Consider the following 27,061-nt stretch of genomic DNA (forward strand, 5'->3'; position numbering starts at 1 on the left):
GGATTTACCTCGAGTGGCAGCTGTTGAGAGTTTCCCAGTTACCACACCACTCGGGTGCAAGGACGCCTGTAGCTACACGGTTCATACAGTCCGGACGGTCTGTCTTATATATATGTATTTTTATGTTTGTTATTGGATAAGTCACATGTTGTTTGTACGAATTGAAATGTAAATGTATGTGTTGATTGTATAAATTAAATATTATAAGCTTACCCTTGCATTTTCCATTGTGTTGTCTACTGTCCATGTATTTTTCCGTCTTGTCAAAATGCAATGATCATCCGTTGTGGGTGTGAGCAGATGGTGGTGCATCCCTTGAACAAAGGCTTGAAGAAGGGTTGCTTGCTGAAGAAAATCTGGTAGAAGTTGAAGTGAAGGCCGAACAGTGAGCGTTCGGTTCTAGTTAGTGTAGTTAGAGTAGCGAGCGGCTGTGAGCGAGCGCTCTTTTATGGTTGGTTTTATAGTTGGACGTTCGGTAATTGTTTTGTAAACCGTTCGTCCTTATCTTTTGTAAACGCTCGTTAAATTATTCTTCATTTACGGTCGTTCATCCTCTTTCGTTATTGTCGATCCCTGTGTTTTAAGACTGTTTTGGGTTATTGATATGTGTAATTATTCTAAGTATATAGTTGATGACTGTATAATTTTGGGATGTTACATTATTGGTATCAGAGCAGTTTTGTTCTCTTAAAGGACGCTGTAGGGTTATGAGTGCACTGCGTTTTTGCTGTGTGCTCACTGTATGTTTAATGAGTTATTATTATTTTAACTCTGGAACATAATTAACGTTCGTTTTTCTCTGTGTTCAGAGAACAAATGGCACCTAGGCTACCTCCTCCACCCCAACCAAGTGAACCTGACACGTCCAACAACACTAGGATGTTGGAAACTGTGATTGATAGACTTCAACAACAGAACACGACCTTGATCGAGCAAAACGCTGTTTTGATGAGGCAGAATCAGGATGCAATGCAAAGTTTGGAGGCCTCGCGGGTGAATTCAGAATCAACTCAGAGGCAGCTGATGGATATTCTTGCTGCTACCAGAGGCACGCCAGGAGCGTCCTCTTCTAACGCTGCCCAGCCTGCTACAGAATGGAGCTTGGAGAGTTTTCTCCAACATCATCCGGCGAAGTTCAATGGAAAGGGTCTTCCTGATGAGGCAGACCAGTGGCTAAGGGATATGGAGAGGATCTTCAATGCTAAGAGGTGTCCGGATGAGAACCGTTTAGCGTACACTGAGTACTTGTTGACGGGAGAAGCAAGCCACTGGTGGGCGAGCGCTAGAGCCATCTTAACGGACGCTCAGCAACCAGTCACGTGGGAAGTTTTCAGGAATAAATTTTATGAAGAATACTTCCCTGACAGCGTTCGTTTTGCAAAGGAAGTTGAGTTCTTACAGCTGGTTCAAGGGGGTATGTCAGTTTCAGAATACACCAATAAATTCAAGCATCTTGTGCGGTTCAATACTATGGCAACCAGTGAGGAGTGGCAGTGTCGGAAGTTTGAGAACGGTCTAAGAAGTGATTTGAAGGTTATGATTTCAAGTTTGTGCATAAGAACGTTTCCTGCCATGGTTGAGAGGGCCAAAGTTTTGGAGAAAAATATGGCAGAAGCTGAACAACACAAGAAGCAACAACAAGTTAGTAGGGGACCTATAGTATCCCGGGGAGGTACCGTTCCGAGAAGGACACCTTACCCTCGTCCTAGTCGGCCATCTAGCACGAGCAGTTCTCAAGCTTTAGTTCCTGCTGGACAAGCCGGACAGTACAGGAACGTTACTTGTTTCCAGTGTGGAGGACCACACTACCGTTCGTCATGTCCTCAGTTGGTGGGAGGAAAATACTGTAACCGGTGTGGACGAAATGGACATTTGGAGAACGAGTGCAACATGAGTGGTCGAGCGGTGATGAGACCACCGAACGCTGGAAGGAATCAGCAAGGGAGAGGTGGACGAGCCCAAGCTGTTGGGCGTGTATATGCGATAACTGAAGCGGAGGCGGCTAGCTCAGGTATATTCATCCACCGCACTTTCTTGTGGTATGAACTGCCTTGCTGTACACTGTTTTAATTACTGTGATAAGGAAGCTGTTCGGTCTGATAGTGTAAACACCAACAATTGGGTTAGTTTAGATATCCGACCAGTGAGATAGATGTTTATTACTATGATTAGTGAGAGTGTTATTTTCTAGAATTGACTAACTTAGGAGAGATTTAATGTGAATGGGATGTTGGCGTTCGGTATCCAATGAAAATGACTTAGAATAAGAATTCTTTTATTTGGAAAGGATTCTGATTGAGACGAGCGTCCTTTGTGTGAAGGGTTAGGTTTGAGCGTTCGGCTCAGCCTAGCGTGTCCAACGATTGAAAATAAACTGAAGTGTATTTAGACCGCTCGGTTTTGTTCACCAGCGTTCGTCATAAGTAGCGCTTAGTATTATACTGAGCGTTCGTCCAAGTGAACCCTCGATCTTAGAATGAGCATTCGTCCTAAGTTAGCGATCGGTCTAATACCGAACGTCCGTTCTAAAAGCGCGTCCGTTCTATTTTTGTGCTCGGTCAACTACCTAGGGTTCGCCCTAAATATCGTTTGGTTCGACACTGAACGTTCGTTCTTAACAAGCGCTCGGTTTCGAAATGAGCGTTCGTTCTAAGAAGTGTACGGTCTTATACCGGTCGCTCGTCCATACTTTGAATTTCAGAACGTACGTAAATAGCGTTCGTCCCAAATTACCAGTAAATAAATGTTCACTCTTGGTCTTATTTAACACTCTTTCTCAGGGCACTAAATATTCGTTTGATTATATCCTGGTCCTTTTGAAGTTGGCCTACGATCTTTATATCCAAGTTTATTCTGAATCCGTTATACTAGGTTGTTAAGGGTCGGGTTCTTTGACTGTTCGGATTCGTTCGTCCTTTAACGTTCGTCATTTATACCCTTTACTTGAATTTGCTATATATATATATATATATATATATCTACTTGTCTTAGTTTTCAATAATCAATTTATTCCGGAATATTCAGATTAATCTTTTATGTTCTCTCTCATCTGTTGCTTCTGTTTATCCTTTCCACATTCTAATCCAATAGTAAAATACTTCAATATTAATTCTTTTCCTCTTGGAAAACTTGTGACTCTTCCTAATGATAATTTCTCTCGTTCGGTATGATGTTACCAATCCATTAACCTTTCAAATCCAATGTCTCTTTATTTCAAAATCATCTACTGGTTCCTTATTTCACGGTTCCCTTGTAATTTATCATCTTCCCATAAATCTTTGGTCCTTACCCAAACATAACCGTTCGTTATAGTTGGAACCAGTCAACATTGAAGAATTGCTAAAGACATGTGTGTGGGACGAAGTCACTTGTCCTAGGAAGCTGCTGCCGAATGTTCTTGGATTGTAGACGCTTTGGGACGGTAGCGTATGAAGATATCATTATCTTCTCAATTGGCTAATCCTCATTTAGTTTTCACGCATCGTCACTCTGGATATATATATTGGAGACTCGTCTGATGTGCTAGGACTAGAAGGACTAGAACACGTTCGTATTTAAGGATAACGATTGTATAAATCCAACCAGTAGGTATTGGAGATACCCCATCTAGTGTTCAAGTGAAAATCCATCAGATGGGTGAAAGTGGTCTGGAACGAGAAGAATGACGACATTACAAGATAAGTTGAAGGTTTGCTAGCATGGACAAAGTACTCCGTCTACACTTTAATATACCTAGATTTTCGAGGACGAAAATTTTTGTAGTTGGAGGGAATGTAAGACCCTGGAAAATAACGTACATTGGAGTACACGTGGCAACTGGAGAACTAGACACCTCAACAGCGTACGTGGCGGCAGCAGGGAGGAGCATTCCAACAGCGGACGCCAGGTGTCACGCTGCATGGAGTTTGGAGTGGGGAAAACGCAGTGCAGTTTGCGCGTCACTCGGAGAGCACGACAGTTCACTAGAGAACGCCAGGTGTCACTGCGAGAGGAATCTGGAAAACGTTAGTGGAATGCACGTGGCTGACGAGGAGCGGACGTTCGTTCGGCACTGGAAACAAGGCATGCATTCTCAGAAAAACTCATCCCTCGCTCTACACGCACACTCCTTTCTTGATTCTGGAAAATTCTTTCTCTCCTCCTTCTCTCTACGACTTCCCCACCTTCTCTCTAGGAACCTTCCATCTTCTCCAACTTCTCACTAAGAACTCTCATCTTCTCTCTACCATTTCTCACTTCTTTCAACTTCAATCAGTTTTCTGAAACCATAGAAACGTTCACGGGCCAGTAAGTTTCGTTTTGATCCGAACCTCTTTTGATCCTGTAACTGGTAAGTTCCAAACCATAACCTAGATCTAGAATTTCTAGGAACACTGTTTCAGTTGCATGCAAAGAATAAAATCTGAGTTTCTGAGTTCTCTTTGGTTAAACCTAGTTGAGGAGCGTAAGGAAAAGCGTAGCGGGTAGAAAGCCCTAGTTGGACAGAAGCAAGTTATACTGTTAAAAGTTCACTGCAATCCGGGTAAGGGAAGCTTATATGTTTAATTTGTACTCGTTTGTTGTGAAATCTGGATTTGCATGTGTGAAAAATATGAAGTTGAGCTGTTATGAATGGTTACTGATATCTGATATGAATTCTGGTTTGGATGGATCTGTCATGAACGAACACTGCTTGTATGGATTATATTTGATGTTGAATTTGATTTAAATGCATGTTGATTTGATTATGTATGAATGGAGTATGGTTATTGTGTGGTTTGAATGATTAAAATGTCGAAATCTGTATGATGAGAATGTTTGAGGTGAATTAAATCTGGAAATGAAAGTACAAAGTTTATAAATTGGAAATCTGGAAAATTCTGTTAAGCTTGTGAAAATCTGAAAATTTAGATCATTCCCTTTGCTAAATGACGCTCGTCACTGTACGGTATTAGACCGTTCGGTTTTCATTAAAATAACTTAGATTGGAATTCTTTCATTTGGAAAGAATTCTGCTCGAGAACGAGCGTCCCCATTTTTGTGAATGAGCGTTTGGTTCAGCTCAGTATAGATAAATAATTGAAACTTTATAAATACGTGACGTTCGGCCTTAAGTCGAGCGTTCGTCCTTAATGTCGTTCGACCTTATGTCGAACGTTCGTTTTACAGAGCGTTCGTCATTATATTGAACGATCGTACCAATTGGCGCTCGGTCTTATACCGAAGCGTTCGTCCTAGATAGCGCTCGGTTTATCACGAGCGTTCGTTCTGATTTGTGCTCGGTCATTGACCCAGCGTTCGTCCAAGGAGGGTTCGGTTTTATAACTGAACGCTCGTCCTTATCATTGAATTCTGAGCGAACGTAACTGGCGTTCGTCCAAATTGTTAATTAACGTTCGTTCGTTGACTGGCAGTGTTGTTTTCTGAAATCAAATCATATTTGGTTGTGTATCTAAATATTTTCTTACTGACTGTATCCTTTGGATTCTACCTGGAGTCTTTATACTTAAAATTTTTCTAAGTATCATCCATATCTTCTAAGATCAGTACCTTCAAATTTTTAAGTGTTGAAACGTATTGAGTGGATAAATGGTTCGTTTCTTTTGTTCAGAAACGAGGATGTAGGAGTACTGTAACATGTTAGTCCCTATTGATTGAGTGATGAACGTTCGTGAATTTAAGAAAGTGGAACATAGAATGAAAATGTGAATATGAGAAATGTTTAATATGGACGAATGATATTTTGAACGAATTATTGGAAATGGATTTTAACGAGCGTTCCAAGGAGGAACGTCTCAGATATGATTGATTATTGAAGTTTTGTAAAGTATGACTGTGGGCATGCTAATGCTGGCTTGGTCCATCCTGATATTCCGTGATACTCATCTTCACGTAGAAGGGGGTAGTCATGTGTGGGAATGGCAGGAGGTCTTTCGTATCCCTCACTTAGCAGGGGCGAAGGATTTACCTCGAGTGGCAGCTGTTGAGAGTTTCCCAGTTACCACACCACTCGGGTGCAAGGACGCCTGTAGCTACACGGTTCATACAGTCCGGACGGTCTGTCTTATATATATGTATTTTTATGTTTGTTATTGGATAAGTCACATGTTGTTTGTACGAATTGAAATGTAAATGTATGTGTTGATTGTATAAATTAAATATTATAAGCTTACCCTTGCATTTTCCATTGTGTTGTCTACTGTCCATGTATTTTTCCGTCTTGTCAAAATGCAATGATCATCCGTTGTGGGTGTGAGCAGATGGTGGTGCATCCCTTGAACAAAGGCTTGAAGAAGGGTTGCTTGCTGAAGAAAATCTGGTAGAAGTTGAAGTGAAGGCCGAACAGTGAGCGTTCGGTTCTAGTTAGTGTAGTTAGAGTAGCGAGCGGCTGTGAGCGAGCGCTCTTTTATGGTTGGTTTTATAGTTGGACGTTCGGTAATTGTTTTGTAAACCGTTCGTCCTTATCTTTTGTAAACGCTCGTTAAATTATTCTTCATTTACGGTCGTTCATCCTCTTTCGTTATTGTCGATCCCTGTGTTTTAAGACTGTTTTGGGTTATTGATATGTGTAATTATTCTAAGTATATAGTTGATGACTGTATAATTTTGGGATGTTACACTTTCTTGAACGGAAAATGAATTATTCTTGTTGTGCTCCAAAACTTTCACTTAAGACCTCATGGATTGATTACCTCTGAAAATGATGGTTGTGGAATTGTGGATGAGCCTAAGAGTCGTGAGAGAGATAATGGTAACTTAGAGCTGGCCATAGCCAAAAGACATGCCAAGGGACATTGAATAATCATAAAATGACATCTCCATTTTAGAGTTATTTTATTGAATTTTAATTTATTTTTTTATGAATTCTAATGTTATATTATTTTAAAAGAAAATTATTCGATAATTGATAGAAAGATTTAATATAATAATATCTTTTCTTACCAAATTTGGCCAAACAATATATAAGGTAGTTGATGTGTGATAACTCCAAATCACCATAAAAAGAAAAGGTTTACATACAAAAATTTCCACACTCAAATTAATAAGAAAACATAAAACATAGGTGAGTATTTATGAATAAGAGTAATTATTAGATGTTATATTGGTTATAATAATAATATGTATTTCTAGGTTTTATAGACATGTTGATATACAAAATATAATAATAGATATAATAGTTATTGTCAAATTATGAATGGAAATCACATGAATAGTATCATATATCTCAAAAGTATATTAATAGATAATCAAAATATCATATATGGATCATGTTATTAGATATTTGCATATTGAACCTATTTTGATAGAAATATTTAATATAATAATGTTATTTTATTCTTATGATCAATCATTTTTCTTTATAAGATGTTCTAATACAATTTTTTTTATAACACTTAAGTTTTAAAATTATAATTCTTAGAATGAAAATATTCTTAGTTGATATGACAATAATTAAATCAATTTCATGCATTTTTTTTCTGGTACTTGATGTGATTTACGATTAATAAAAACATTTTGTTAAATTAATTTTAGTTGATTTAATAACTTTTCTTTCTTCAATCTTAAAAGCCAACTGCTCAATATAGATATGTAAAATTAAGAAAGCTGGTCCTTCAGTGTGGTGAATAGCCTAACCCCCACACATGTAATTGGTTACTTATTACTTACTATAAGTTATTAATTCTGACATTCCTTATTTTTTTGCGATTTAAAATTTTCTAATAAGACAGGTTAAAATAGATTTCAGCTGATAATAATTCAGGCTCCCATAAATATAATACAATCTATAAGCAGCATTCAAAGTAAGTCAGATAGTTTTTATCAGCATCTGCAATATAGCTTCAGGATCTCTTATTATCTCCTCAATGCTTTCTTGCGAATCATCATCGTTACCTTGTGTAAAGTCAGCGCTAGTGTAAGTTCTAATTCCTGGGCCATGTCCTCCAGTATCCCTCTCCCTTCCTTGCTGTGCTCGCCTAACTTCCCTTTGATGCTCAGTCAGTTCTAGCCTTCTCTTTTTACGACTTAAAGGAGGTGTCTCTTGTAGTTTATCCAACACTAGTTCCACCCTCTTAGAAGTGCTGTTATGTTTGGCAGAGACCCTATATCCCTGTGGAGCATCATTGGCTTCCTCAGGAGATTGACATTTCTGAAGACATGGTAGGCTCCTCTTCTGGAGCTTTAATCTTCCATTTCTGGATAGCCTGTCCAAGACACAAAGAAGACTCGAGGGGAAATCCAAAATAATTTGCTGACCAAATGTAGAATTCCAAAAGTTGATGGTTGGTTCTGAAATAGAGGGATATGGGTGATTGAGAGTTTTCTCAAATAGAGGTTCATGAAGTTTGAGCAAAGCGGAACCAAAGTTTATAGGAGGTTGACTTCTTCTTAAGCAGCTTAGAATTTCGGTCCATAGAAGTTGGAGTTGGTTGTTTGCTTTATCATCCTGCGTTCCCATATTTGCTAGCCATTCAAGCAGTGGGAAGGAAACAATCTGCAGAAAAGTATAAGGAATATTAAGGCTAGTTTGATGAAACGAAAATTATCATGTAATTGTCAATTTGGTAAGCATAATGAAAGTCATATGCAACAACTAATTGTTTTTAAGGCATTCACCTTTGTTAGGTTTCTTAAGAGTATGAAACCAATCTATAGATCATATATTAGGATTAAACACTCAAAACTGACAATTCAACGTAAGTTCACATTAACATTAATGGAAAACGTAATTAAGGGAACATTCAACAGTGTCCAAAAAAAATAAATCCCTTCATACAGTGTCCAAAAAAAATAAATCCCTTCATACAGGATAAACCTTGTCCAAACTCAAGAAAATACAACACACCCACTAGGAGGAACCATTTCCTCCTTAAAAGATAACCCTTACTAAACTTAATAACTACTTCTACCGACCCCTAAACTGCCCAACCACCGTTAAGTGTCATGAAACTTCTGATTTTGAACCTTCTTCCTAACATACACCTTAAATGTCTTATCAATACTCCTCGGATTCCCGAACAACCTTGTCCTCAAGGTGGTTAAAGTCTAAGAATTGATCACGAATGGTCCCTTCATCTTCCCATGTAGCACCTTCGGGTCCTCCCGAATTCCATTGAATAAGAAGTTGAGGGACTGATATCCCATGGAGTTGCTGCACCCTAGAATCCAAGACTTTGAAAAGAGTTTTGCTGGAAGGTCCTGTTCAACTTAATGGGTACCTATGGCATGTTTAAGGTGAGAGACATGGAAGACAAGATGAATTCAGGCCGACATTGGCAGCTGGAAGCGAAAAGCCACGGGAACCACAAATCGCTGCCCAAGTAAAGAAGGTGTCCAATGTTGAATTGCTAGCACCAAGGCCATTAGTTCCTTCTCATAAATAAACTTGGAGAAAGAAGAATCACTTAAAGCCTTGCTAAAATAAGCAATAAGCCGAGGATTTTGAGACAAAAAAGCCCCAATACCCCTACCTGCAGCTTCACATTCAACATAAAATATGTGAGAGAAATCTGGTAAAGCAAGTACTGGTGTTGTTGTTAATGTTGTCTTCAAGATGTTCATAGCTTCGGTGCATTGAGCGGACCATACAAACTGTCCTTTATTTAATAAATCTGTCAAAGGCCTTGCATTCTTCCCATAATCTTTAATGAAACGTCTATAATACCTCGTAAGGCCTAAGAAACTTCTTAGAGCCTTAATAGACCGTGGAACAGGCCAATCTTGACCAACCAACACCTTCTCTACGTCCATCTGTACCCCCTAACTTGAGATAACATGACCCAAATACCTTATCTGCTTCTTCCCAAATTCACATTTTTTCCAATTAGCAAACAACTGTTGTTGTCCTAAAGTACTATGAACTTGGTGGAGATGTTCTTTGTGCTCCTCCCAAGTCTTGCTATAAACCAATATATCATCAAAGAAAACAAACACATTCTTCCTTAAAAACTCCTTCAGAACGGTATTCATGATGCTTTGGAATGTGGCAGGGGCATTTGACAGCCCAAATGGCATCACCAAAATCTCATAGTGCCCTTGATGTGTCCTGAACACCATTTTAAGGATATCATTCTCCTTCATCCTTCATCCTTATTTGATGATACCCTCCTCTTAAATCAATTTTGGAGAAGTAACTAACACCACACAATTCATCTAACAACTCTTCTATCACTGGGATAGGAAATTTATCTAAACTTATAGCCTTATTTAAAGCCCGATAATCAATGCAAAAAAGTCAATTTCCATCTTTCTTCTTAACCAAAATCACTGGAGTGGAATAAGGACTTTTACTTGGTCTAATAATACCTGTCTGGAGCATCTCAGCCACTTGTTTCTCAATTTATGCCTTTAATAGCTGTGGGTACCTATAAGGTCTCACATTGATTGGATCTATTCCGGCTTTAATAGGAATTTGATGGTTCAAATGCCATTTGCAAGGTAACTCCTGTGGTGTACTGAATATGCCTTCAAAAGTACTTAGAATTTCCTGCAACTCTGTGTTTTGCTTGGTTGTTAAATGGTTTTGTTCCTCACAGCCCTTCTCCAATTCGGCATTACCCATCTTCCAACTAATGTCACCACTTCAATCTTCTTTTCTTTTAATAAAATTGTTGGAGTCACCACTCTCTTGGTTAAAGAAGGATCCCCTTCTTCAAATGAAGGCAATTCTACTTTTTTCATCCACCCTGCTGGTTTTCTCTTTTTTCTTCCTCCCATTCTTCATGCACCTCTTCTCTTCTTCCTACTCTATCACCATTTGCAGAATCTTTACTTCCTTCATAACCCTTTTCAATATTCTTAAGTCTGCCATAACATCCTCCAACATATCACTGAGCCTTTGAAAGTTGGCTCTAGATTCTTCCCTCATTTCCTCAATTGCCCTCTCTAATGTGCTCACTCTACTCTCCATGAATCTCTTAGTGTTTTTTTATCCGGTAGGTCAGACCAATTTGTTAGATTTCTTAAGAGTAAGAAACCAATCTATAGATCATATACTAACATTAATCACACAAAACTGACAATTCAACGTATGTTCACATTAACATTAATGGAAAACGTAATTAGGGGAACATTCAACAGCATTTAAGGGAAATAAATCCCTTCATATAGGATAAACCCTGTCCAAACTTAAGAAAATACAACACACCCACCAGGAGGAACCATTTCCTCCTTAAAAGATAACCCTTACTAAATTTAATAACTACCTCTAACGACCCCTAAACTGCCCAACCACCGTAACTGTCATGAAACTTCTGATTTTGAACCTTCTTCCTAACATACACCTTAAAGGTCTTATCAACCTTTGTGCAGTTCTTGGATGAAAAGACAAACAGAATGTGATAAGACTCTTTATTCTTTAGCCGGTATCATAACTGAGTTGAGCCTTCTATCATGGACTAATTAGTAGTAGTAGTGAAGTAAACCCTCACCCTCCAAGTTGCAGCATATAAATAAATACACATGTTTCATAAAAGCTACTTCAACTAACTAAGTATGAATAGAAGGAACAAACCTTTAGAAATTGAAGAATATCTTGCTTCCAGTGAAGGCAACTAATAAAGCATGCCAACGCAGAATATAGCCTGGTATTAATGAAGCGACAGTCAAGTAGAGTTACTAATTAAACAACCACGAATGCATTAGAGGAGACAGCTTATATTACTTACCTTGAGGTGCCAACAAATCCAGGCTGTTCAGGCACTGGGTCTCGCACCATTTTTATTCTCAATAAATTCATATACCTGAAATGTGACATAAAAATTATCAGTAGAAACTTATATATAAGAATCTTCATTTTGCACTTGCTTGACACATCCATTGACAGCAATTAGAGTAGGTTAGGTAATACCCAAAGGTCGTGTTACAATCAAAATAATACTTATACATGCTAAGCAAAGCAGCAAAATACAAATAAGCAAGTCAATTACTTGAATAAGTTGTGATCATAATCTCAAAATGCTAATAACTTCACACAAGAAATAGAATAGACGCCTACATATAAAATTAAAACAAAAAGACTAGTATATGTCAAAACGCCAGTGACATTGCTTTTACATCCCCAACTCAACACAGGACGATAGAAATATCAGGCTAATAAAAAGTACATCCATTTTGAAGATGCACTGTTTCTACCATTCAACTTTTATCATCCAAAGATATGAAACAGATACCCCACACAATAAAAAATAGACATGGCAATCACGTATTAAACAACTAGAAAGGCTCATCAGATCCTTACAAAGCATATTGAAACTTACTTGGTAACAAATTTTAAGCAGTTCGTTATACAGAACAATATTTTCCTATCACGGTCAAATTTACTTTTGTCCAATTCAGAAACTAATTCCAAAGTCTGAATCTTTTCTAGAATGCAAATCAAGAAATTGCCAGATAAATGAAGGAAACCAAAATCCACATCATTGCGTGTTAAGTCAAAATCAGCACCGCTCTCAACCATGTCACTATTTTCATCAAGGTAGCTGCTTAACAACAAGCACAGGTCCCCAGAGAAATTGGTGGTTGATGAACATCCAATGAACAAATTACAAAGAGATCCATGAAGTGCTTTCCATGTTTGAATAACCAGTTCAAATCTCGGTTTTCTTTCTGGTGATACAGGATATTTGTCCAAAGAGCCACTAGCTGTCACGGTCATTCTTGGAACTCCAGAAAGTGCCAGGATGGGGTAAATTAAAAGATGGCATATGGAAGAATATACAGTGCTGTCAGACAAGGCTTCCTGTAATGACTTGCAGTTTGGATCAGATACACAGTAGTTCAGACCTTGAGCTAATGCTACCCATATGTTTAAGTAAATTGGTTGAACGTGTCTATACAAGAAACTAATGCTGGTGAAGAGATCTTCCAGGGGATCATTTGAAGAAAACATAAATTTAAAATATTCACACATCCCTTGTGATGCGTGATCTGTTTGATGGGATTTCATGGTTAACTGAACCATCATGTAGAAGTACAGTGCTATCAAATAAACCAATGGAGAAACCTTATCCATATGAGAAACACAACTGACACTAAGAAATTTTAGATGTTTATTATGATCAACTGATTGCATGTCTTCAATGTACTTCAGATCTATAGAAATTTTGTACAGAGGAGATCGCAAGATTGAAGGACCTAACTCCTTTGTGATAGCATCTATGAACTGAACGGAAATACAGTAAACATCATAATTTTCTCCAACATCCGAGCACAAATCTTCACATACTTTCTTGATGAATGTTATTAATAAGGTCAAGCACTGCATAATACCTCCATAATTAGTAGATGTACTTTCAACATGCAGTTTGACTCCTTTCAGAGTATGTATAAATAACTTCAAAGCAGCATCATAAACGTGACTTCTATGATCATAAGTGACAGTTGGCAGAGATGCTTGATGGACAACATGAAGAATCGTACTCAGATAAAAGTCCAAGTTATTGATATTCCAGGGCATCCATATAATTTGGCGTTGCTTCCAAGAGCATTTTCCAGATTGAGAATGTCCATTTTCAGAGTTTCTGTGGCTTACCCAGCCAGTTGACCGGTAGAGGACCTCCCCACTCTTCTGTGAAATACTATCAGCGAGCAGATCGAGGCCCAGGCTCCATAAGCAGATGTTCTTGCTATCAGGTTCATTCTGAAATATTGATTTAAGTATAGGCTCTAAAACTATTTTTATCATTGATGGCTCATTGACAGAGATATCAAGCTTATGTAGCAAATAACACCATGTGTTTAAGCAGGATGAATGAACTGATACATCACATTTACTGGACATGATGCCAATCAGTGGCGTCATTATTAGCTTTATGCTTTTGGAAAAGCCATTTCTTTGATCATCACAAATTTTCCTTCCTGATAGAGAATTCTCCTCTGCTGATGCGTTTTTCGTGGAAACCAACATTAGACCATGAACAAGAGCGTCAATAAGACCTTCCCAAGCAACCTGCACATAAGGCACATGAAAAGGTTACATAAGCAACAATAAGTAAATGATGTTAACACCTAGTAAGTGTTTTGTGCATTGGTAAAGTGAAGGGGGAAGCATGGAGAGGGAGAGACCTGATTTTGTGGAACCGACTATATTGTTTCTCATTTCATCTCTAGTCTATCAAACTAAATATTCAATTTTATTTCTTATTTATTCCCTTTTCTCAACTTAATTCTTCTCTATTTTCATTTCTTCTGTTTATTTCCTCAAAACCAAATACAGCATGAACGTCAACCATAATTCTTTAAGCTACTTTCTATCATGTCACTTTAAATATTGAACAGGTTTACATCCCAAATAATATTTCATCTTTGTGAATCATGGATGAGATAAAAGCAAACCAGTTACTCATACAATACCAGCGTAGCAATTTGAACTTGAGGGTCAAGATCTGTAAATGTACGTTCAGGAATTTTTAGCATATCATTAACGAGATGCCTACTCTTTAAAGCATGGGATCCAAGCATTCGGACAAACCATCCCCATGCACAAATAGCTTGCGTCTTCATACCATTTTCTAGCAAAACCTTCATCCCACTGAGCAATTTTATCTTCATATCTTTGATAATAACCTAATGGACAAAAACAGGTAAGTTGACAATAACACCAAAGACGAGTTTAAACTTCAAATCACTATTTGAACCTTACAGACCAAGCATGATATGTCACGAACAATACAAATTTGATTTCCATTTTGCACTACCATAAAAATAATTTATATAAAAATATAGTAAGGGTGGGCATTGGATTTAGAAAAAAAAAAACTAATCTATATCCAATCCAAATCCAAGAAAATTGATTGGATTGAAATCCAAATCTATTTCATTGGAAAAAATTGATTATGATTTATTTAATATAATTTAAATTTGGATTTAAATTAGTTTAAATTCATATCCATTTAATTTGAATAGAAGTGGCATCAAAACCTGGAAATTTAGTTCATGAATTCAATTTCAGTTTTATTTAAATCAATTTAGTTCTTTTTACTAAATATCTTGATATTTTTCAAAATTAAATTGGTAATTTTGGGAAAGACAGTGATCATATACAGGTGTTATTAGCACGATGGCTTAACAAAAAGATACATGTATTTGGTGATTCTAATTGAAGTTTTTCCCTTTTTCCTGTGTGTTACTTTTTTCACTGTTTAATTATTTTTTCATATAATTTTTTTCACATATTTTGATCATGTGACAATATGATGAGCACTTATATATGCTCTATATGCCCATCTAATTTTAATATAATGACTTTTCCTTGCATACATTTTCTTATTTCCTTTAATATCAGTCTTTGAAATATACAAAAAATTATTTATGTGATGAACAAGAGCCGATGGCCTTTATAAGTCGGTTGGCCTAATTCAGCTTATTAGCTCGTTTGTAAGTTTTTCTATAACTCAGGTCATGTTAACAAACTTTAAAAGGTCATACTTAGGCGTTGAAAGAGTTTTCTAATTGGTAAAAATAAATCAATAAATATCCAGGTCAAGACCGTGCCAAGGATGTCCCATCCAAGGTCAACCCAGCAACACTCCAACTATGTTCTAAACCAAAGAAAAAGTTTGCATATAGAGTAAAAAATTATCAGGCGAAAGCAGCTAAAAATTATCTTGACCAAATGATTTCTTAGGACGAACGTTGATTTTGGTTCTTCTTAAATCCCAATCCAGTTAAGTGGAGTGAACTAAAAATCCAAAGATATGGATCCATTAAAATGGACTTAAAGTGATTTATATCAGTATGATATGAATTCGATTTCAATATTTGGATTTTTTGTACATGTCTAAAATTTAGGCTGCAGAAATTACAAGTATGCATAAAGAAACAAACTTGTCAAGATAAAATATTGTAGTTTGGTATTCTTTGTGTTGGAAGTCTAACATCAACTAGAAATAAAACCAATTTAAAATATATACATAAAGGCAAAATTCATCTTATAAGTTGGTTTTGTAAGACTGAAATTTATTGTTTATATATATATAATATATATATATATATATATATATATATATATATATATATATATTGTTAGGAAGTTACGTGTATATGAGAGGAGAAAGATAAGTAATTAGAAGTTAGTTAGTCTAACTGCGATAACAGTTAGGAAAGGCGGGATGGGTAGTATAAAAGGGTGAATAATTGAATAGAGGGGGGTTGGTTGTTATTTTTGTGAGCTGTACAGGAAGCGTGACTCCTGTAGGGGGAGGTTAAGCTCTCTAGCTGTATCCAGGCATTGTATTCGTGTTTGTAGATAAAACAACGAGAGTTATACAGAAGTTTCTGGTGTGTTTAGTGTGCGTTTACCTTAGGTTCTTGAATTAGGAACCTAACATTTGGTCCGACCTGCCGGATCGAGAAAGGGGTTGACGGAGATGGAGAGCAAAACGGAGGGAAGGTTGGAGACCCTTGAAATTACTGTAGAAGGGATTAAGGCGGAAACCGCTGCGATACGACGGGACTTGCAACAGATGATGCGGCTCATGGGAGGAGGAGCGAACAATCAAGATGGAAGGTCTGACGGAAGCAGTAATTCAGTGAACGATAATCAAGAGAGACGTGATCAAGGTAGCTTCCAACAGAATTGGCGGAAACGGGTGGACCTACCGGCGTGTGAGGGAATGGAGCCGCACAGTTGGATTAATCGAGCAGAACGTTTCTTCAACATCCAGAAGGTAGCGGAGGAGGACAAGGTGGAACTTGCCTACATTAGCATGGAAGGTAGTGCGAGTTATTGGTTTAAGGTCTGGAAAGATAAAGCAACCGATCGTTCGTGGACTGGTTTGAAGTTGGCATTGTTGAATCGGTTTGGAGGAGGTTTCAGAGGAACCGTGTTCAAACAGATGGCGACGCTACGACAGGAGGGAACGGTGGAGGAATATGTCAGAAATTTCGAAATCTTGCTGGGCCAAACCCATGGATTGGCGGAAGAGTTAGTATTGGGGTTTTTTCTCGCGGGTTTACGAGAGGACGTTAAGGGACAGGTTCGTATCCAAGACCCCCAAGAATTCATGGTGGCGGTGAGAATTGCGTGGGACGTGGAGGATGCAATGTTCAAAGCGCGGGGAGGGGTGTGGAATGGCTTTAGGCCGAACACCACGTGTACGCGGGTTTCGTCGGCGGTCGTTCGAGGAGATGCCGACCGATCATCAGTGAATCGGTCGGGGGGGACGGAGATCAGTGGCGCGAACAGGCGAGAAGGGGGGGCGACAAGTGGTAATGTAAGGGGAAGTACCTTCGAAGGTGGTGATAACAGAGCGCGAACGGTGCGCAACTTACCTTACCCCGAATATCTGAAGAGGAGGGAAGAAGGACACTGTTTCCGATGTGGGGGTCCTTTTGCGCCGGGCCATCGTTGTTCCGAAGGGAGCTTGAGAGTTTTGTTGCTGGCGGAGGATGAGGAGGACGGCGGCGATGATGAAACCGATCAAGAAGTCAAACCGATGGAATTATCTGCATGCTCAGCGGGGGGGGTTAACTCAACCTCGAACAATGAAGGTGAAGGGGAAGATCGGAGACCGGGAGGTGTTGGTCCTTATTGATAGCGGGACCAGCCACAATTTCATTAATCGGAGGTTGGCAGAGGAGTTGGAACTAACCATTACAGATACAACCCCGTATACTGTAAGTCTAGGGGATGGACAGAGAAAGGTAACGAGGAGTTGCTGTGAGAGAGTCGTCGTTGTTCTGGGAGAGGCCGAGGTTGAAGAGAAGTTCCATCTCTTTGAGTTAGGCGGAGTCGATGCTATATTGCGGGTGGAGTGGTTAGAAAAATTGGGTGAAGTAGTGTTAAATTGGAGGGCAATGACCATGGGGTATTGCACGGGGGATAAAAGGGTGGTGATACAAGGAGATCCTGCTCTAACCCGACAGCTGGTGGAGCCACACGCTTTGTTGAAAATGACAGATGCGGAGTCATGGCTGATTATTTGGGAGTTGGGCCGAGTGGAGGATGAGCTGGACCGGGAAGAAGAGGTGGATTTGACAGAAGCACAGAGGGCAGAGATGAGGACGCTTCTGCAGAAGCACTACCGTGTTTTTCAAGAAGTGCTGGGGTTACCACCGACTCGAGACTTGGTGCACCGGATACCATTAAAAGAAGGAGAAAACCCAGTGAACATTCGCCCCTATCGTTACCCACATCTGTTAAAAGGCGAAATTGAGAGGCAAGTGGCTGACATGCTGCGAGCGGGAATAATACGGCCCAGTTCGAGTCCATATTCCAGTCCGGTGATATTGGTACAGAAGAAAGATAAAAGCTGGCGTTTTTGCGTGGACTATCGGGCGTTAAACCGAGCGACTATTCCGAACAAATTTCCCATCCCTGTCATCGAAGAGCTCCTGGACGAGTTGAGAGGGGCTGCATATTTTTCAAAGATCGACCTTAAAAGCGGCTATCACCAGATCAGAATGGGGGAAGAGGACATACATAAAACGGCATTTAGGACTCACCAGGGCCACTACGAGTTCCTCGTGATGCCCTTTGGTCTCACGAATGCACCGTCAACGTTCCAGAATGCAATGAATGAACTGTTACAAAGGTACTTACGAAAATTTGTATTGGTCTTCTTCGATGATATTTTAGTTTACAGTGCCAGCTGGGAGGAGCACCTTGGACATGTAAATCTGGTGTTGGAAGGATTAGAAGGAAGTGACTGGATAGCTAACAAAAAGAAATGTGAGTTTGGGAAAAAGAAGATAGCGTACTTGAGGCATCAAATTTCAGAAGCAGGAGTTGAAATGGATGGGGACAAAGTTAAGGCCGTGGTAGAATGGGAAGAACCGAAGACTCTGAAAGCATTAAGGGGATTCTTGGGTTTAACGGGGTATTACAGGAGGTTTGTGAGGGGATATGGAAAAATAGCTAAGCCTTTGACGGAGTTGTTGAAGAAAGGCAAATTTTTATGGTCAGAGCAAGCCAGTCACGCCATGGCAGAACTGAAGAAGGCGGTCACTACAATGCCAGTTTTAACTTTGCCTGATTTTAATCAGGAGTTCCACGTTGAATGCGATGCCTCAGGAGGGGGAATAGGAGTTGTACTCACTCAGAGCAAGAGACCCATTGCGTTTTTTAGCAAAGCACTGTCCGAGACGTCCATGAACAAATCGATATACGAAAAAGAGTTAATGGCGTTGGTGTTGGCCATCCAACACTGGAGACCTTATCTACTAGAGAGGAAGTTTGTGGTGCATACTGATCAACGCAGTTTAAAGTATCTGTTGGAGCAAAGGATTACTACATACAGCCGACAAAACTGGATAGCCAAGTTGATGGGCTATGATTTTGAAATCATGTATAAGAAGGGGAGTTCCAATACGGTGGCTATGCTTTATCAAGGAAGGAAGAAGGAGGAATGGAGGAGGCAGAGTTACGGGTGATGTCCAGGTCCTATTGGCAGGATTTTCAGGAGGTATTAAAGGAGGTGGAAAGAGATGAGACGTTGAAAAAGATAATAGCTGACATTAAAAGGGATCCCGACTGCCATGCGGCGTATACTCTAGAAAATGACCGACTGCACTACAAGGGAAGACTTATAATATCCGAAACATCTACCTGGATTCCCAAATTATTGGCTGAGTTTCACGTAACGAATACCGGAGGACATTCTGGGGTATTTAGAACAAATAGGAGGATAGCCCAATCGCTTTATTGGAAGGGTATGAAGAAAGATGTCACCAATTTTGTGGCAGGATGCGTAATTTGTCAGCAGCACAAGTATATGGCAGCTTCCCCCCAAGGGTTGTTGCAACCTCTACCGATACCGCAAGCAGTGTGGGAGGAGATCACCATGGATTTTATTGTAAAGCTACCTAAATCACAAGGTTATGATGCTATATTGGTTGTGGTGGATAGGCTGAGCAAATACGCACATTTTATGGCACTTAGACATCCTTATTCGGCTAAAACGGTGGCGGAGGTATTTATCCAAGAGGTTGTCAGGCTACATGGGGTTCCTGTCTCAATTGTGAGTGATTGAGATCCTTTGTTCTTGAGTACGTTTTGGAGGGAGCTTTTTAGAATGCAGGGGACACAACTCAATATGAGTACTGCTTACCACCCGGCCACGGATGGACAGACAGAGGTAATTAATTGGATTTTGGAGGGATATCTCAGATGTTTTTGCTCAGAGCAGCCCAAGACCTAGCATGTAGTGTTACTGTGGGTTGAGTACTGGTACAACACCAGCTACCAGGGAGCTGCGAGATGCACGTCGTTTGAAACGATCTATGGAAGAGCTCCTCCGTCCTTGAACAGATTTGTACCGGGGGAGTCAATGGTAGAGGCAGTCGCACAAGATCTCATGACAAGGGACGAGGCTTTGAGGCAACTGAAATTTCACCTAAGTCGTGCTCAGGATTTAATGGTGAGCCAAGCGAATAAGAAGAGAAGAGATGTGGACATTAAAGTGGGGGACTGGGTTAAAATTAGACCCCATAAGCAAGCATCTATACCAGTTCGTTTACATCCTAAACTAGCAGCTCGATACTTTGGCCCTTTCCAGGTGCTACAGCAGGTGGGCCCAGTGGCATTCCGACTACAGCTGCCAAAAAAGGCACGTATACATGCAGTCTTCCATGTGTCACAACTTAAAAAAGCGGTGGGAACAAAGAAGGTTGAGAAGGACCTACCAACTGAGCTACAAGCAGAGGGGCCTACATATTGGCCAGTGGGAGTGTTGGGGATGAGGCAACGACAGCAAGGGAATGAAAAAATACAACAGATCCTGGTGCAGTGGCAGGAGGGTGGCAGCGAAGGGGCTACGTGGGAAGACGTGTTGACTATTCAAGATCAATATCCTGATTTTAATTTCAACCTTGAGGACAAGGTTGCTGAAGAAGGGGTGGGTAATGTTAGGAAGTTACGTGTATATGAGAGGAGAAAGAGAAGTAATTAGAAGTTAGTTAGGCTAACTACGATAACAGTTAGGAAAGGCGGGATGGGTAGTATAAAAGGGTGAATAATTGAATAGAGGGGGGTTGGTTGTTATTTTTGTGAGCTGTACAGGAAGCGTGACTCCTGTAGGGGGGAGGTTAAGCTCTCTAGCTGTATCCAGGCATTGTATTCGTGTTTGTAGATAATACAACGAGAGTTATACAGAAGTTTCTGGTGTGTTTAGTGTGCGTTTACCTTAGGTTCTTGAATTAGGAACCTAACTATATATATATATATATATATATATATATATATATATATATATATATATATATCGACATGAGGAGTGTAATCTTGACAGCTTAAATAGCTATAATATAATCATGCCCATGCCACTAGAGTACGGATCCATCACTTTATATTGAAATCACAAAAATGTTTTGGTACCTTAGAAAGATCCAGAGAAGGAGGAATGACTGTGGATCTGATCTTCAACAGACACCTTTCTGAGGCATCCCTCTCCCTTTTATCTGTGCTAAGAAGTCTTCTGTATATTGGGGGAGCCCATATATGGGATGAGCCTTTCATTTGCTCGCTTAATTGACCTGATAGCTTCATTACAGCCTGTAATTCAAAGGTTAAAAGATCAGTATCATTAGAAAACTGCTAACCTAAAGATGACTTTCAAGAATAAGTATGCAACGAGAACCAGACCACTACAATCACCAGGCATGCATAAAAGAACATCATCTTTAATTAGTGAGTGTTAAAAAAAACATGATCAAGAAGCCAATATAACATTAAAAGATTTGAAATACATGGGCACGGTTTTGCTTTCAAGGTTATAGTAACATGTGATACTGATAAGATATATATTTAGCGCTAGTAAAAACACTGATTATTTTTATCCTCTCTGCAATATATTTTAAGGGAAAAATGCTCGTCAACTTGGTAAGCATTGTTGAAAAAGACAACAAAGGGGAATTGGTTGATCTATAAACATTCTAAAATGACTAAAAAGTCTGGAGTTCGTTTATTTTGTTCCTAATTTTATTTGACAAAACTTAAAAGCAGTTCTTTAGGTTCTTTTAAAGCTATTCTTTAAACCAAATTAAAGTTTCACCTTAGTGAATTATGTAACTGTGGTGACTTTAAATACAATTTTTATTGTGGAATTATTGAAGTTTAAATATGATAATTGGGAAACAGCAAAAACAACTAAGGAACTACATATAAGTTATTTCAAATATTATTTGACCTCGTAAAGCACCAACAATAAAGAAGGGAACTGTACCTGTGTAGCTTCAAATGTTGTGGACAAAGAACCCATGGGATTGTCTAGGGCATGAACAATTGCCCCTAACAAATAGTGAAAGTGAATAACAAGAAATGTTGCACCCAACTGTTGGACAGACAAGCACCATACCCCTAAATTACAAGCAGACTGTATAGAACAGTCAAGAGAGATAATGTAAACAACTAAACATAATACATAAAAACTCTACTAAAACTGAAAACACTAATCAATATTAAAAAGAACATCATACGAGCCTTTAATTTTGTGGTTGTAATAAGTTTGGGCAATGTACTCAGAACCAAATTGGCATCATCCACTGCAAAAGCAAGGAAAAATAAGCTTTGCACAAAACCAAATCGATAGGTTGAAAAACAACTGCTAAACCAGATACCTCGAAGGACGGAAACAATGGATGGATGATAAAGCATGAACCCCAAACACTTCAACGCTTGAGTGGCACTGACAGATAATTAGATAGATTAATTAATGGAAATCCCAATTCTACAGAGAAAACAAAGAAAGATGTTTAAACGATTGAATGGTGAGAAAGTGAAAGTTTGTGCTCACATTTCTTCGTCGTGGTCGTCGACGATGTCGGAAACAATGGAGGAGATTATGGATTGGGCGGAGTGAGCGAGGAATTGGAGCGAAGAAGCGTTGACGCAAGAATGTTGCTGAAATTGCAAGAGGGATGAATAGCCTGAGGATTTGTTGAACTTGTCATTTGAAGAAATTAAAGTGTTGATTTCTTGAATCTCTTCTGACATCGTTTTCTTACAAAGATTTCTGAATGATGAAGAAACAACTCGGTCGCAGTCTCACACTACCTCGTCGGCGCGCCGGAGAGAGACGCCAGAAACCAATCCTTCGCGCCAAAACCCGGTTTCGCGGTAAACCCCTCACACAGGAAAAGTGCTCTTTAATTGATTAAAAATGCTATCAGAATAAACACCACTCTTATAAGAAAATAAGTACTTTAAAAATGAGGTACTGACCCTCTTTTATTAATATTTTTTATTTCTCAATGTAAAAAAATTGATTGATGAGTACAAATAATTTGAGAATTTTGGGATAGTTAATATGAATTGTTATTTTAAATATCAATTTAAATTATAATTCATAAATTAATTATAATTTTTTATTCATAATACAAATTATTTTATATCAATAGTTTTTAATTTATAAAATAATATTTAAATTAGTTAATATAGTGATTAATTATTTTTTATCTCTAAAATTTAGTGATATTTAATCATTTTCTAGACCAATAATCCTTTAGTTGTGATAGGGGTTTTGATTTCCTTATACGTGTCATTTAGTTTTTTTTTACTTCTCAAAAGAATACAGACATGAATGGTGAACTAAAAGGTATATAACACATTATTCACAAAATATTTTGTATATGATATGTGAATATATTAAATTATGCAAGTAACGTTATTTAAAGACATTGCATTGCGAGGACAAAAGTAATGGACATGGATTACAAAATATTACACATTAGGGTGATACAAGGTTAAACATAAACCTAAAAGTTAAAATATACACATTATACTATAATTGTGGAATTTAACTATTTTCGCTTATTAGTTTGAGCAAATGGTTAAGGTGAAGATGTAAGGTTAATTTGCATCGTGTATCACGGGTTGTTAGATTGCTCATCTTATAAAAAAATGTTAATTAGTGGTAGATTTTATATTATTCATACTTGTGATCGAATTTTAAAACCCTCTTAAATTGAGGTCAATTAATGGTTTAATATGTAAATAATAGTGAATAGTATTTTGAAGATATTTAAATATTCTTTGGATAGCTTCTAAATTATGCATAGTAGTAAAATTTATGAATTAGACTAAACTTTTTACTGAAAGTTTTATGTCAAATGTTTGTGTTTGTTAAGTATTAGTGTGTTCTAATAGCTTGTTTAAACATGGTTGGATCTTGTAATTTATCTCTTTCAAATGTAAATTGTTTGTCCGTTACCACACATACGTTGGGTGAGGTGATTTTTCATGTTAAATTTCCTCATAATATTTCATGTAAATTGTTTGTCAATTACCATAATGTTTCTTTGAACTTCTACACATAAAAAGTAGTGTAAAGAACCTTAAGTGAAAACACAACATTGATTTATTTGATGAAAGACTCTAAAATTTTGGTATTATTTTCAATGACAAATATATCATCCACGTATATAAACAAAAAGATGTTTTTCTTATAATAAAACAAACAAATTCGTGCTATTTCAACATCAAGGTAAAACAAAAATACAGTTTTTCTTAATTAAATTATTCATTTGTGAGAATTTAGAAAATAAATATGCCCATTTGTTTATCTTTGTACCTATTATAAAGTCTTTTAAATTGAGAATTTGTCTAACAAAAATCATCAATTTGTCTTACAAAATTCATTACTTACTTGGTACAGGTTGAAATTTGATGTTTCAGTAATTTATTTTGGTTGAGTACATATGTTAATGAATAAAAATGTTTGAAACTTTAGTTTTAAGTTGATTGAAAACAATAAATGTTATTTTTTAGTGAAAATTACGAGTTTTACATCTTGACTTTTCTTACACATTTTGTCTTAAGACCAAGATTTATCACAACAAATTAGAGGCAACGAACACAAATACTAATTTCTACTAAGAAAAAATTGAAATAAAATATAATAACTCCAATTATATAAAAAAATGTTTTTTGAATTTTAATACAATTAATAACCTCGTATTACTTAAAAGACTTAAAAACTCCAATCTTGAAAATGGACAACACTTATTCACTAACCCTTAATTGAGAAAATGAAACTTAATATTGTTATTCAAGTAACTTAAGATTAACAATATCGAAAAAATATTATTCTCTAAAAAAATCCAGTTAGCATATTTTATCATAAAAAAACTGAATTTAATTTTTAGTTTTGAAATTAAAAGAGTTGTGTTTTAGAAAGTTTTAAATTATTTAGCACTTTTATGTATATGTTCACAAATGGTTGTATCAGAAAATTTTAATTGTCTTTGCATAGTGCTGAAATTTAATAAATTAGTGATTACTGAAGGATGGAAGATAATCCTTAAGAGATTAGTATGAGTATTTTGTTATGTAATGTACTAATAGAATATCCATGCTTTTGGTTATCTGTTACTGTTAAATTTTAATTGTGTTTGTATGGTGCTGAAATTTAATAAACCAGTGATTACTGATATGAATGTATTTATCTATTTTAGGTGTATTTTTTTTTATTTGAATGTTGAGTGGCCACGGAGGAACAACAATTATAATGACTCTAGTCATTATCTCGAAATTTCTAACTTTCACTTTAAAAAATATGTATTTATTATAATTTATTTTGTAGATTATGGGTAATTACATTTCATACGTTTTGAATAAAACCTTTATTCTTATATCTTAATAAAAAAAACACTTTTTTCCTTAATTTTAAATATTATATTGATTAAAATTTAAATTTAAATTAACAATTAAAACTTTTAAATACAGAATAAGTTTTTTTTAAATATAATAAAAATTGTATTGTAAACAATTATAAATTATATTTTAAAATATCAAGTTATATTTTAAATAAAATATTATTTTAACACGCAATGTAACATCTCATCTTAATAGTGTTAAACTATTAAATAAAATGTTCCAAAGATGATAACTAACAAAAAAAACCTATATATTTTTAAAGGAAAATATTTATATTTGTTTAACAAAAACCTAATTATGTTGTTGCTTCACCTCTATCCTCACAAGATCAACTGAAAAGACGTCTCCTATGCCCAATATTATATACAAAAAAATCATTCATGTAATAATAAAACATCATACAAATGCAAATGCAAAACCACAGTGTCGCTCACTCAGCGAGCATAGATTCGCTCAGTAAGTCTGTATAATTTTGCATAACCTATACTTCCCATACCTCACATGTTCTAACTATTATATATCCACACACACCTCCAAACCTTACAGTGAACTAATCAATGTTTATAACTCAACCTAAATATTATAAGTATTGTTATAGTCAACCAACACAACTTTAAACCTTCATATTCTCCATTTCACCCTTACCTCAAAATCTCACCTATCAAACCTCCCATTTACCACTAAACTACCCTATAGGTCTTACCGATTCACAATTTCTCAAGTTACCATCATCTTTTTGGTTATCTAAGGACTTATACAATATTTAAATTACTCTAAACCAAATGTCAAACACCCATTATCATTCCAAAGTCACTCATGTAAAAAACCACATATTAAAACCTTAATTTGGACTAAAAGCTAGTCCAAAAACACTCTCCATTTTCTACTTTCAACTTTACACCAAATTTGCACCTATAAAACTTCAAAACAACAACATTCAAAGTTCACACCATTATCAAATCACAAGTATACATTGTAATATTCATAACTAGGCAATTACGCGCTCGCCAATATGCAACATCACAACAAACATTTCAATTAATATCATATTCAACCAACCATAAATTCCACTACTTATCAAACACAATTTCATGTTTTTTCATACAAATTAAAGAGAATATAAGTTTATGACCAAACAACTCTAGGAAGCCTAAAGCCCTAAACGCATAATAAGTCATATATGCTCATATGAACCACAAAAGCACGATCAGAGTACATTGTTGAAACCACTAATCAACAGAGACTCGTATAAAAGACTCAAACTTAACCTACAAAGTAAGGAAGATTAACATGCAAGAAATAAAAAAAATTGACAAAAGAAGTAAGCAGAAAGTCAACTTACTCTATTGAATAAACTAATAGGTTAGACTTGAAGATCTCACTGTTGTGATCACTCAGGCGGTCTATGATATTCAGACAAATGAACCTTAGAAAGAAATCAAAGAACTTTAAAAAAATATTTTTTAATAAATATAATGTGTTTTAAAACAA

The 27,061-nt window shown here is 37.1% G+C and overlaps 1 protein-coding gene and 1 pseudogene across 3 annotated transcripts; one reads left to right on the forward strand and one right to left on the reverse strand.

The window, feature by feature from the left end:
• The first annotated feature begins 816 nt into the window (after positions 1-816).
• On the forward strand, positions 817-2,108 carry LOC148206979 (uncharacterized; annotated as a pseudogene).
• A 5,460-nt stretch (positions 2,109-7,568) lies between these two features.
• Positions 7,569-22,956, reverse strand: LOC148206980 (uncharacterized). 3 transcript variants are annotated; one of them, XM_088105198.1, is made up of 10 exons: positions 22,710-22,956; positions 22,534-22,601; positions 22,397-22,458; positions 22,140-22,289; positions 21,293-21,469; positions 14,332-14,544; positions 12,237-13,927; positions 11,646-11,720; positions 11,492-11,561; positions 7,569-8,473 (listed from the first exon to the last, which is right to left on the reverse strand). In XM_088105198.1, the coding sequence occupies exons 1-10, from the start codon at positions 22,907-22,909 to the stop codon at positions 7,787-7,789; spliced, it is 3,393 nt and encodes a 1,130-aa protein (XP_087961324.1). In that variant the 5' UTR covers positions 22,910-22,956; the 3' UTR covers positions 7,569-7,786. The 3 variants fall into 3 exon arrangements, with proteins under 3 accessions (XP_087961324.1, XP_087961323.1, XP_087961322.1); XM_088105197.1 differs by lacking the exons at positions 21,293-21,469; positions 22,140-22,289; positions 22,397-22,458; positions 22,534-22,601; positions 22,710-22,956 and adding an exon at positions 20,028-21,046; XM_088105196.1 differs by lacking the exons at positions 21,293-21,469; positions 22,140-22,289; positions 22,397-22,458; positions 22,534-22,601; positions 22,710-22,956 and adding an exon at positions 16,279-16,408.
• Positions 22,957-27,061: the final 4,105 nt, after the last annotated feature.

The sequence above is a fragment of the Vigna umbellata genome, chromosome 1 (genome assembly GCF_029865625.1).
Source record: "Vigna umbellata cultivar VRB3 chromosome 1, Vumbellata_1.0, whole genome shotgun sequence".
NCBI lineage: Eukaryota > Viridiplantae > Streptophyta > Magnoliopsida > Fabales > Fabaceae > Vigna > Vigna umbellata.